General features: G+C 50.1%; 1 protein-coding gene across 4 annotated transcripts in view; it reads right to left on the minus strand.

The window, feature by feature from the left end:
* BRD3 (bromodomain containing 3) overlaps window positions 1–12,562 on the minus strand; it is a 93,396-nt gene that overhangs the window by 13,920 nt on the left and 66,914 nt on the right. For all 4 annotated transcript variants that reach the window (XM_054997429.1, XM_054997428.1, XM_054997426.1 and 1 more), the window contains one exon: window positions 6,734–6,975. In XM_054997429.1, coding sequence (XP_054853404.1) covers window positions 6,734–6,975 — 242 coding nt within the window. The remainder of the gene's footprint in view (window positions 1–6,733; window positions 6,976–12,562) is intronic.

The raw sequence follows: 12,562 nt of genomic DNA on the forward strand, positions 1-12,562 counted from the left end.
GTCAGGACCAGCTTTTGGTGCAGTTGGAGAGTTGCTTTCATGCTGTGCGAGAAGTGACCTGTGATGCACAAGCATCTCAGGATGAGACAACGGAGCTCACAAGCTACAGTGTCCAGTCCAGGTTCCTCAGAAGAACCCAGACCCAGAGCATCCTTCACCATGAGGTGAAGTTTGTAGGCCATGCAGGCTTGAGGCTTACTTGCACTGCTGCTGCCTTGAGGTCCGAGCTGCTATCAGTCATATATGCAAGTGGTGACGTCCCTTCCAACTCAATTCGGTAATGGCCTCTCGATAGTGACAGCAATACTGGTTGCCATGTGTGCCTCGTTGAGAACCACAGCACGGAACAAAGTCTTGCAGTAGCCAGCCCCATGGTTCCCCACCTGACCCCCTGCCTGATGCTGGTACTCCCACCCCCACCCGGAAGGTCATGGGGTTGACTCTTGGGGTGGGGTGGGGTGGGAGGGCTATTTATCTATTTGACTAGAACACAACACCTGAACCTTTCTTAATTCCTATACAAGCCTCTGAAGGGGAAGACTCTTTGTGCTTGTTTAACAAGGCCTACACCTAGCCTACATTAAAAATCCATTCGGAAAGTTCACCCAGTTCTCTGAACAACCCAACAAGAACACCCAAAACTCCACTAGTGGCAAAACCAAAAATAACAATAAAAAACGACAGGGCAGAGCAATACATCCCCTGGGAGAAAAGCAATCTACCCCCCGCCCCCGCTCCACCTACACACACAGACGAGGATCTCTCCACAACAGAATAGCAAGCAGCAGATCTTGCCTTAAAACCAGAAGGACAAAGTTAAGCAACAACCAGAGAAAAGCTATATCCCACCACACAAGAGCAGCAAGTCTCGCCACAGCAGCAGCACTCTCGTACCTTCAAACCAGCATGTAAGGCAAAGCAACGAGACAAAAGAGCCCCTCAAAAATAACAGACAGCAACTATGCAAACAATTTAGCAAAAGCCAAAGCACACAAAACATCAAAAGCAGTTTTTAGAAGATAAACTGTAAGAAAAAAACATGTCCCTTCCTTACCCCTCCCGAACACCAAGCCAACCCATCCCCCAAAGACAAGAAAGACTCTATGACTCTCAAACAAGGTAGAAGTCCTCCAGCGGGCAGCCCTGCTCTTCCTCCAGGCAGAGAGAGACAGCAGGGCAGCAGCAGCAATGGCAAAGAGTGCAGGCCACAAGCAAGAGCAGCTCTCAGAAGCACACTGTCTCTCTTCAAACGGAGGCTGCTCTGAGCCAGGCCTGCTTTGTTAACTCCTTGCAGGCAACTTGAAAAAGGCTCTCTCCTTATCCAGGCCAAAGAAGGAAAGCTCCTGCACAGATTAGCCACTCAATCCTCCCTCCCTCTCTTTCCTCCCCCTTCCCTCTTAGGAAAAAAAACAGGAGAAATCTGGGAAGCAGGCTGAAGTTGCACCTGGCAATTTAACCAAATTAACCAGGATTAATCCAGCCCTTTTGATCTGGTTTCCTGGGTCAGATCCAGATTCTCTCATCTGAACCAGCAAAGCTGGATTTAGCTGAATCAGCATAAATCCAGTTATAAAAGCTGGTTCAGAAAGCTGGTTTGTTTTCAATACAAGTGAGAAGCAGAGATGGTTTGCCATTGCCTTCCTCTGCAGAGTCTTCCTTGGCGGTCACCCATCCAAGTGCCAACCCTGCTTAGCTTCTGAGATCAGACAAGGCCAGGCTATACCATGTCACTTTCCCTGCTTCACATAGATTTTATTTTGTCTTGGCTTCTAAACTGGAGCAATGTTTTTGAGAGCTCTAAGAGGATGAGATGCCCAGGTGAGCCGGATCTTGTCAGATCTCAGAAGCTAAGCAGGGTCAGCCTTGGTTAGTAATTGGATGGGAGACCTCCAACGAAGACCAGGGCTGCAGAGGCAGGCAATGGCAAACCACCCCTGTTAGTCTCTTGCCATGAAAACCCCACTAGGGGGTCACTATAAGTCAGCTATGATTTAAGGGTATTCTCCACCACCAAGAGGATGAGATACCCTCTGAACATCCACTTTGCTTGTTTTCCCAATCCTTGGCATGCTCTGTCCCTCTCTCAGAAAAGAGCATAGCAAACTAGGACCAAAAGAATGCAGTCTACGCACATTAGCATGGCATATGGATGAAAAGGTATATTACTCTCACTGATGACATTCTTAACAGCTGCCATTTACCACAACATGCCATCAGACTTTTTTTTTAATTGCTACAATGCTATAGAGTTGTACCACTATAATACTATAGCAATTACAGATTTTAAAAAGCCTTCTGGTGGTGCATGAGATAAAAAAATGCAGGGAAAATAGTGACTGACCGAGGAAAGTGAGCAGACATCGTCACTGACAAATGAATGCAGAATGGAGAATCCTAACCATGTGGAAACATGACTACTTTAAAATGTATGTCCGGGGACGGCCCCTCCTGCCCTGGACTCCCTGACCCTCTCCCCAGCCATCCCCACGGCTGAGAGGGCAGGCACTCACCAGGGCAGTGAAGAGGACCGGCCAGAGGAGGCCAGGGACCGCACCATCACCAGGAAGATCCCAGAAGCTGGCCTGGGCACTGCTGGAAGGAACGCTGAGGGCGCCGGAGAGCCAGCGCAGCCGGGCAGGAACACGGCCGAGCCAGCCCCGCAGTCGGCGGAAGCAGCAGACAGACAGCCTCAAGAGCTGGCCAGCCTGCTGAGGCAAGAGTGTGCTCAGCCCTGGCTGGCGGGTGGGACCCAGGCATGGCCAAAGAGAAGCACCGGCAAGCAGCGCTGGCGGAGCGAACAGCCGACGTCAGTGCAGGCGCAGCCCAGCTGGTTTTGCCCGCCCCAGCAGAGAAGCGGCAAGGCACAAGCACGCCGCCGGCCATGGCCCTCTGATGAGGCGGGGCAACAAGGGGCTTCCCAAGCCCCTGATTGGAAAGGGCAGCTGGTGCTTACCCAGAGGGAAGACCAGGAATGGGGAATGGATAGGGGGATAGGAGGTAGAGCTAATGGGATGAGCCAGCCAGGGTGGAACACAGGGGTGTGGCTGCGCTTAAGGTGGTGGAGAGCACTTTGGGGGTGGGTACGTGGGAGACTGTGAGGGGCTGGTAATAGGGGAGGGTATATGAGAAGGACTCCAGACCTGGGCCAGGGAGGAGAGAACGGGTGCCAGGCCTTGCTTCTAGGACTGAGCCATCCTTCGGCGGACTTAAGACCAGGAGTGCCGGAACTCCCTTTCTGAGGCCTACAGGGGAGCCCTGCCGGGCGGTACCAGAGGGGGCAGGGCAACACCCTGAGACTGGAGACAACGACTGGTAATAGGCTAGGAGGGGAAGATGGATCCGCTCAGCACACCCTTGCCAGGAGTGGACCCGCCAACTCGGGATCCAAGAACTGAATTACCTCTGATTCCTGGTGGGGAAAGGACAGCTACGGCCACTACCGGACAAGGTGGCAAAACTAGAAAACTCCCTGCAGCCGACAACCAAGAAGCAGTTACAGAGTTTTCTAGGCCTTGTCAGCTACTACAGCAAATTCATACCACACTTCACTAGCTGTGCCAGCCCCCTTACAGATAGTTTGAAGAACAACCAACCTACCAGAATCCACTGGACACCAGCTTGCCACCAGGCCTTCCTGGACCTAAAGACCGCCCTCTCTGGTGCCCCCATTCTCCAAGATCCAGATTTCGACAAACCCTTCATCCTGAAGACCTATGCATCAGACACCGGTCTAGGAGCCGTCCTGTCCCAAGAGTTCGACAGCTGCAAACATCCCATCCTCTTCTTGAGTCATAAATTGCAACCAGCAGAACAGAAATACGCTACCATTGAGAAGGAGGCCCTGGCGGTGAAATGGGCCATAGGAGCTTTCGAATAACCCCTTTTCGTTGGTGACCGAACACTCTCCTCTCCTACGGATGTCCTAGTTGAAAGATCACAATGCCTGGGTGCTGAGATGGTATCTCTCACTCTTGCCTTTCAGCTTTTTAGTTCGCCACCAGCCCAGCCGACAACATACCAACGCCGACTACGTGTCAAGGGTGTTCACCGACGAACCCAGATCAAGCAGTCTTTTAAGGGAGGGGAAGGGGTGTGTCTGGGGATAGCCCCTCCCGCTCCCTGACCCTCTCCCCAGCCTTCCCCAAGGCTGAGAGGGCCGGCACTCACCAGGGCAGTGAAGAGGACTGGCCGGAGGAGGCAAGGGAGAGCGGCACCACTGGGAAGGTCCCAGAAGCTGCCCCAGGCACTGTCGGAACGAACGTCGAGGGTGCAAGAGAGCCAGTGCAGCCGGGCGGGAACGCGGCCAAGCCAGCCCCACAGTTGGCAGAGGCAGCAGAAGGCCAGCCTCAAGAGCCGGCCGGCCTGCTGGGGCAAGAGCACGCCCAGCCCTGGCTGGCAGGTGGGACCCAGGTGCGGCCAGGAAGAAGCGCCAGCAAGCAGCGCCGGCGGAGCGAACAGCTGATGCCTGCACAGCCCAGCCGGTTTTGCCGACCCCAGCAGGGAAGCAGCAAGGCCCAGGTGCACCACCGGCCATGACCCTCTGATGAGGCGGGGCAACAAGGGGCTTCCCAAGCCCCTGATTGGAAAGGGCAGCTATTGCTTACCTAGAGGGAAGACCAGGAATGGGGAAGGGATAGAGGGATAGGAGGTAGAGCTAATGGGATGAGCCAGCCAGGGTGGAACACAGGGGTGTGGCCGCACCTGGCTAAGGTGGTAGGGAGCACCTTGGGGGAAGGCATGTGGGAGGCTGGGAGGGGCTGATAATAGGGGAGGGTATATGAGAAGGGCTCCAGACCTGCGCTGGGGAGGAGAGAACAGGTGCCAGGCCTTGCTTCTAGGACTGAGCTATCCTTCAGTGGACCTAAGACCAGGAGTGCCGGAACTCCCTGGCAGTCCACTCTTTCTGAGGCCTACAGGGAAGCCCCACCGGGCAGTAGCAGAGGGGGCATAGCGACGCCCTGAGACCGGAGACAGCAACCGGTGATAGGCTGGGAGGGGAAGACGGACCCACTCAGCACACTCTTGCTGGGAGTGGATCTGCCGACGCCAACAGGGGGCGTCAGGGATCCCAACAATGTAGTTGCTGAACAAGATAAGCCAGTATGTTGCTTGGTGCAGAGGAAAGAAGCCATTATAGCAGCCCATTTAATCAGCTTAAGTTTTAAAATGGACTACGGATAAGAAACACTCTTCCAACCAGCAGAAACTGCAGGGAGTCTTTACGGAGCACACCAAAGCTCAAAGCAGCACTTTTCTTGCAGTTTGCAATTGGCAAGAAAAGTGTTGCTTTCAAACTTTCTGCCCCACCGCTTTTTTCAGCCAATGGGAGGGGGTGAGCAAGAAATGCTTGTGGCAAGAAAAGTGTTGCTGCTTTCAAACGCCCGTCACTTTTTTCAGGCAATGGGGGGGGTGGGGGAGTGGTCGCTCTTTCCCCTCCCATCGGCTGCAAAAAGCGGTGAGGCAGGAAGTTTGAAACTTTTCTTGCTGTTTACAAATGCAAATGGCTAGAAAAGTACTGTGGGCCAGCTGCTGCCACTTTGCCCAAAGCTTCCTGAAGCTATACGAATCGCTTCAGAAAACTTTGCTTCAGGATTCCCAAAATGGCTCAGCAATGCTGGAGTCAATTTGGGAATCCCAAATCTTTCCGAACTGGAAATCCAAAGTGCACATCCCTATTGCAGAATGTTAACTGTGCTTAAAAGGAAAGGGATGCTTCTCGCTCTCGTCAGCTACAGTACAAGAACACATGAAGTTGCCATATACTGAACCAGACCGTCGGTCCATCAAGGTCACTACTGCCTACTCTGACTGGCAGTGGCTGTCCAGGGTCTCATGCAGAGGTTCTTCCCATCACCTGTTTCCTGGTCCTCTCTACTGGAGATTGGACCTGGGACCTTCTGCATGCCGAGCAAAAGTTCTACCACTGGCGCCATCTAATCAGCCCCTTCCCTAAGAACGTTTGAGATTGAGAACAATGCCTGCTGAAGCCTCAAAAGCCAGAGAAAATACAGAGGAAGACCCCAGCAACCAGAGAGGCATGGCCCAAGTGTCATCTGAATCAGAAAGGGCTTGTATTACCCGTGGACAGATGTATCTATTTTCTTGCACACATGTCAGTATTTTCTTTGAGCAACGTCTATTTAGTACTGTGCTCAGACACATGGCTTGCCAGCGACTGTCTTCTCTGTTTTCTTTCCTTTGGGCCTTCCTGTGGCACAAGGCAGACACAAAACTGCCTGAACGCCAAACCACGCTTAGCTGATCAGTAGCATCCCAGGACTCCGATGCTCCTCCTCCCCATCCGGCAGGAATTCCTTACAGTCTGGCCCCTAATTATTGTTAGCACTAATCTGGTGCTGGTGTCCTTGCTAACCAGAGTGCCAAACCGGCTCTTTGAAGCTTGGTAGATAAGCCTGCTTACAGGCTGTGCTTTGGGCCTGCTCTGACTGGCAGAAACAGCAGTGCTGATATAACAGCAAGCACCAGGGGCTTACTCGAGTGCAAAAAGAGCACCAGGCCTGTGTGAATGCGTTGCTTCTGTGTATGTACAAACTCCCTGACAAAGACTGCCACAGGCATTAGACAAAGCTTCCATCTTAAAACATCCCACAACCGTCAGGAGTCTCTGTGGGCTTTACTATGCCAGAGGCTGGGAGCCATGCTGCTTCCCAGGGGTTTGCCCACCTGCCTTCGGCTCACCCAGCCAACACACCGTGCCCATGTTGTTCCTTACCTGTTCACTGCGGGGATGCTGTTGGCCTTCTTGGCCGGGGCTTTCTTCTGCTGCGCCTGCTTTGCTGGCTGGGCTACCTTTGCCTTCTTCTCCTCCTCTGCCTTTGCCTTGTGCTTCTCTTTCTCCTTCTCTTTCTCCTTGTCCTTCTTCTTTTTCTCTTTCTCCTTCTTCTCTTTTTTTTTCTTTGGTTTGTTCACTGGAGCTTGGGACAGGGCAGCCAACTGCTCATGCACGGCCTTCAGCTGGCAGGGAAGATGGAGGATCAAAGCTAAGAAGGTCAAGGCCTTCAAAACACGGCCCTGTGCAGTTCTGATCTCCTTGCAGGGACAGTTCACACAGATCTGGATCTCTCACTACTCAATTGCTTATCCCTCAAGAACTCTCAGTCAAACATCTGCATAAATTCATTGGAAAAACATTTCATTTGAACCAGCGGTGGGTGATAGGAACATTTGTTGTACAGTGATTATGGTTCATTCACACATGCAAGTCTTCACTTGATGTCACAACCACCCAGAGATGAACATGATGTGTGAATGGACTCACAGATGCTCAAATGCAGCCCAAACCCTGGCTCATTTCTAGAATGAGTCACACTTGCTGAAACCCTCCATGCAAGTTGGTGGCTGGCCTGGTGCAGGGGCCCGTCCACTACCAGAGTCACAGCAGAAATTTCCCTGGTGAGAAGTTAACATCTACATCTAGAAGTTGAACGGGTTCCTCCCTGGCCCCCAAGTTGCCACAGTCGTGCAAATCACAGCTGCTGTTGTGTGTACAACTCTCACAGTGAAGTGCCAATTCTCATCCATGGCACATGGCCATGATGGGGGGAGGACTTCTCAGTTGTGAGTCGAAAAATGGCTGCTGTGCCCTTGCATGTGCAATCCCACCATCCCGTTTCCAGCACTGAGGCACAGCCTGAACATGCAGGAGAACGGGAGAGTGAACTGGGTCACTTTGGCTGCAGATGGGGGTGGGATAAAAATGTTAAAATCTCCCCATATAAGAGGCCCTGCAAGAAGGCTAGCATATCAGGTCCATCACAGCGCCTCCCTAATGTGCTAGCTTTCTTCTTGCAAGGAAGTGGTTTATTTAACATAGGGGAGCATTGAAAAATATGATACCCCCCCATCACCACCTGTAGTCTCATTTTCTTCTCATTTGGCTGCATATGCAGACTAGGCCTAAGCCCAGTCGTGCAGAGGCTGAGTATCAATAAGCCGCCTGATATTCTCATGCATTCAACAAACAGCAGAAAGGAACCGTAACTCACAAGAGCTCCGCACTGTGAAAACCAGCCTGTCTTCTAGCAAGAGAGCTCTGTCAGCTGAGTTCCGTGGAGTTGGGGGTAGGGGGGTAGTGGGGGGGGGGGGTGAGTATGAAGCAGTGATGCCCTAGGGACCCTTACAGCCAAGCTTTGAAAATGACTGCAGAGGGAAGAGCTGGAGTGGGGTGGGGGTGAGCACTGCCACCATTTTTGCCAGCTCTGCACCTGTGCTTTTAAAAACAAGCTGGCACAGAGAAGTTCAGCAAGAGGTGACACTCCCCTGCCAAGCTCTTGTGAGCCAAAGTCCTCTGAACGACTCAGGAACAGGGATAGCGAGAAGGCTGGTGGCCACCTGGGAGTAAGGGCAGTTTGCCAAACCTGACAAGAGCAACTGTAACGAGGGGAGTCAGAAAAGATCAGGGAGACAGGAGTTCAAATCCCCCCTTGGGCATGAAGCTCTCCAGGCAGGCCATGAGCAAATTGCCAGCTTGGCCTACTTCTCAGCGTTGTTGCTGTGGGATGCAAACATGGTAGAAAAACAGCTGCAGAAAGAGGTGTTCTCTGGGTCAGCCACACAATGTGGGGCTCCCTTTCTCTAGAGATCTGGCAATGTCCAGCCCTCAGTATTTTCCAGTTCCTTGTCTGAGTGGCATGTAATGGTTGCAGTAAGCAGAACTGGGATCCTTTCAATTTGCTCAGTCTTGCTCTTTTCACTGTATTGTATTTTAACTTACCCTGAGCCTTAAGGACTAGGTGGGACACAGACTGAACGATAAAGTAAATACAGGCAAATACGATAGAACAAAAGACGGTCAGAAGTTATGATATCAAACAGGGAGGAAGATGATGATCAGTTGTGTCATTGGTGGTTCCCTCTCCACAGGGACAGTAGTTAAGGCTGTGCTGCAAAGACTTTAAATGCCCCTGCTGGATGCCGCAGGCCCCCTCCTTCTAGAACACCTCCAGCCTCAGTGGCTGCACCGCCTTCACCTTTCCAAAATGTTTTTTTTTTTTATCTCTGCAACTATGAAGATTAGAAACTTGCCCCTTGAAAACTAGAGCTCACAGATGGTAAATATGGTGGTTCAAGCAGCACAACTGAGAGACATAATCATGCCGCAAACAGGTGCCCCCAGCGACACCTTTCAAAGGAACACTGCAAGGAGGAATTTAATTATTTTCTGAAAATATTGTTACTGTCACTTTCCCCTGAAGGCCCCACGGTCTCTCAGGTTATCATCCCCAAACATTTATACATTTCCTAATATATGTTTGGCACTACATCAATAAAAAGCCCGTCCTTGGGGTTTACAACCCAACTTGGCTACACTTCTACCCTCTCAGGGGGTGCCTATCAGACTAACAGGTGCTGCTGCCTTATGCTGGCAGGCAATAGATCCATACAGGTCCAAGCCATCTACTTGGACTTCCAGAAACTCTCTCAGGTATCAGGCAGAGATCTTTCCCAGCATGACTGAGATCCTTTAGATCCAGAGGAGTTAGCCGTGTTAGTCTGTAGTAGCAAAATCAAAAAGAGTCCAGTAGCACCTTTAAGACTACCAATTTTATTGTAGCATAAGCTTTTGAGAATCACAGTTCTCTTCGTCAGATGCATCTGACAAAGAGAATGTGATTCTCGAAAGCTTATGCTACAATAAAATTGGTAGTCTTAAAGGTGCTACTGGACTCTTTTTGAGATCCTTTAATTGAAGATGCTGGGGACCAAGTTGGAAACCTTTTGCACACAAAGCACGTGTTCCACAATGGAGTTATGGCCCCTCCCAGACTAACTTGATTGGCAAAGGAAGACTATTAATAAGCCTGGATCCAGTGGAAGCTCCAGCCTATCCTGTCACTTTTATTGAAAGGCGTCTGGGAAGGGAGATCTCGGCTGCTTCCACATGGGATACTTTGCTCCGCTTTGGCTCTCTTACAGCAGCGGTTCTTGAAGCATCCACAGGGCAGCACCCCCTCTCTGTTCTGCTTCTGTGGTTTCCCACACTTCACTGCAGTCAGGGCCGGCGCGCCCACTGAGGCCAGGTAGGCGGTGGCCTCAGAGCACGAGGTCTCTGGAGGGGCGCCGGAGGGGGTGTTGGGGTCAGAGGCATGCGCTGCGGAGCTGGCGTGGCTGGGTCGCAGCTGCTGCAGCCAGCCAGCCAGCCCCATGCTGCTGCCGCCGCACGTCCCCAGCCGGGCGCAGCAGCCACAAGGCGCTTGCTGGAGCGGCGTGCAGAGCGCGGAGCAGCCTCCACCCACCACCCCAGCCATCCGCCGGCCAGTGCCCCCGGCTTGTGCTGTGCGATGACATGCAATGACATCATCATGCAGTCTGTGTGCGCGCGCGGGGGGCGGTTGGCCGCAGGCACCAGAAACCCTGGCGCCGGCAGTGACTGCAATCCGTCCCGAACTGGGAGTTTTCCACATGCGTTTTTTCTGTCAATTCTGGCCCCTCTGCTTCAATTTATCCTCTGATTTCCACATACTTTTTTTGCTTTGCTTTTCTTGGTTTCCCCTCCCCCCCCAGTTCTTTTGAAAGCATTTTTACCACAATCTTTTTCTGGAAGCAGATTTTAAGTCAATTCCCCCCCCCCATGTTTTCTTTGGTTTTGTTTGTCCCTCCCACTCCCACCAACCTTCCACCCACTTTTGTGGACGGTCATCACCATCAAACAATTCTTTCTCACCACCTTCCTTTCTCCCCTCCTGGCTTTTGCAAAATCATCATTTTCACATCTCTATAACAACCTACTGTTGTAATGATAAATGCAACAGATTTTCTGAATTCACAGCTTTCATTTAAAACAAAAATAAGTCTCTAGCCGCTTCCATTGCAGAGATATTCCTTTCCCCTTATATCTCTGCAAGGGAAGAAGCAAGAGATGTACTTTAAAAAATGAAAGCTGGAAATTCAGGGAATCCGCTGTATCTATTATTGTAATGGAAAGTTGATATAGCGATATGAAAATGACATTTTTAAAAAAATATTGCAAAAGCCTTGTGGGCCCAAGGGAAGGGGGCAGCCACTTCTGGCACCAGAAAAAGCAGCATGGTTTGAAAACTACATAGTCACTGCTGCTCCAGGCTCCATCCCAGCAGAAGTTGGTTTGCACTGCCAGTGCCAGTCTCTGCTTCCTAGCACTGGGTCAACCCAGGCAGGGGTCTTTGGTTTGGAGCACAAAGTGGGGGACAGGGTTAAGTATGGGTGGCAGAGCTGCTCGCCTTTTAGGCTTCTCATGCAAAGACTTCTTCATGTGTTCATTTTCAATTTTTTAAACATTCAGCCCTTTATAACATACTTTGTAAACTGCTCAGTGGGAGTTAAGTTGTCCTGAAGGGTGGTATATAAATTGAATGTTATTATTATATAGATATTTTGGTTACTTCTACAAAAAAACAAGTAACTAACAGATCACTATAGTGTAATATTGTTGTAGTGATCTATTACAACAATAGATCCAGAGGAGTTAGCCGTGTTAGTCTGCAGTAGCAAAACAGAAAAGAGTCCAGTAGCACCTTTAAGACTAACCAACTTTACTGTAGCATAAGCTTTTGAGAATCACAGTTCTCTTCATCAGATGCAACAATGTAATAGTTCTCAGTTTTCTTTCTTTTCTGTTTTTTAAAAAGCTAAATCTTTCAACATTTTCCTGAGAAAATTGTACAGCAAAATAGGCCGGCTGCACATTTTCCCTTGTAAGTTCATAATGGAAAAGGCTAGAGATTAGTTTTAAAACTGTGATTGTTACTAAAAATGAAACCTGAAGACAAGTATATTGTTGTAACAGATCATTATAATACTATAGCAATTTGGCAATTGCCAGTTTTTGAAGTCTCCATGCAGAAGCAGCCTTGTAGACGCTTTTACGGCTGTAATCTTCAGCTCTCTCAGAGTCAAGACTCCAAGTTACTATGGGACCTGTTCTAACATCTTCTAACTACACCAGTTTGGTGTAGTAGTTAAGAGCGGTGGATCTCTAATCTGGAAAGTCAGGTTTAATTCCCCACTCCTCCACTTGAAGCCAGCTGGGTGACCTTGGGTCAGTCACAGCTCTCTCAGACCCACCCACCTCAGAGGGTGATCGTTGTGGGGTAATAATAACGTACTTTGTAAACCACTCTGAGTGGGTGTTAAGTTGTTCTGAAGGGCAGTATATAAATCAAATGTTGTTGTTGTTGTTGTTATGTTTTACATGCTAAAAGGCAGCAAAGAGGACTAAGAGGGGATTTTGGCCAAGGCCTGTAGCTGTTCCTTCTAGCTTTCTCTCTTCCTCCCAATTATTAACAGCAAAAGGACACTGGCTGCAGTTGTGCTTGGTCAGCCTCCCTTTGTCTGTCTCCTCTCTTGCCTTTGTTTTAATAGAGGGGGGGCTGTTGATAACCACCTACCCCAAGCAACTTCCATTGGTGTCTGAAACCCCCACATGAAATTTTACTGGACTACCAGAAAAGTGCAACAGATCTTATTATGATATTCTCAGAGCTTTTGATAGCTAAATACTAAGATGACAGAACACTTATCTGTACAATAAGAAAGAAATCAATAAAAAATAAAATAAACAAAT

Source organism: Eublepharis macularius, chromosome 14, assembly GCF_028583425.1.
Source record: "Eublepharis macularius isolate TG4126 chromosome 14, MPM_Emac_v1.0, whole genome shotgun sequence".
Lineage (NCBI taxonomy): Eukaryota > Metazoa > Chordata > Lepidosauria > Squamata > Eublepharidae > Eublepharis > Eublepharis macularius.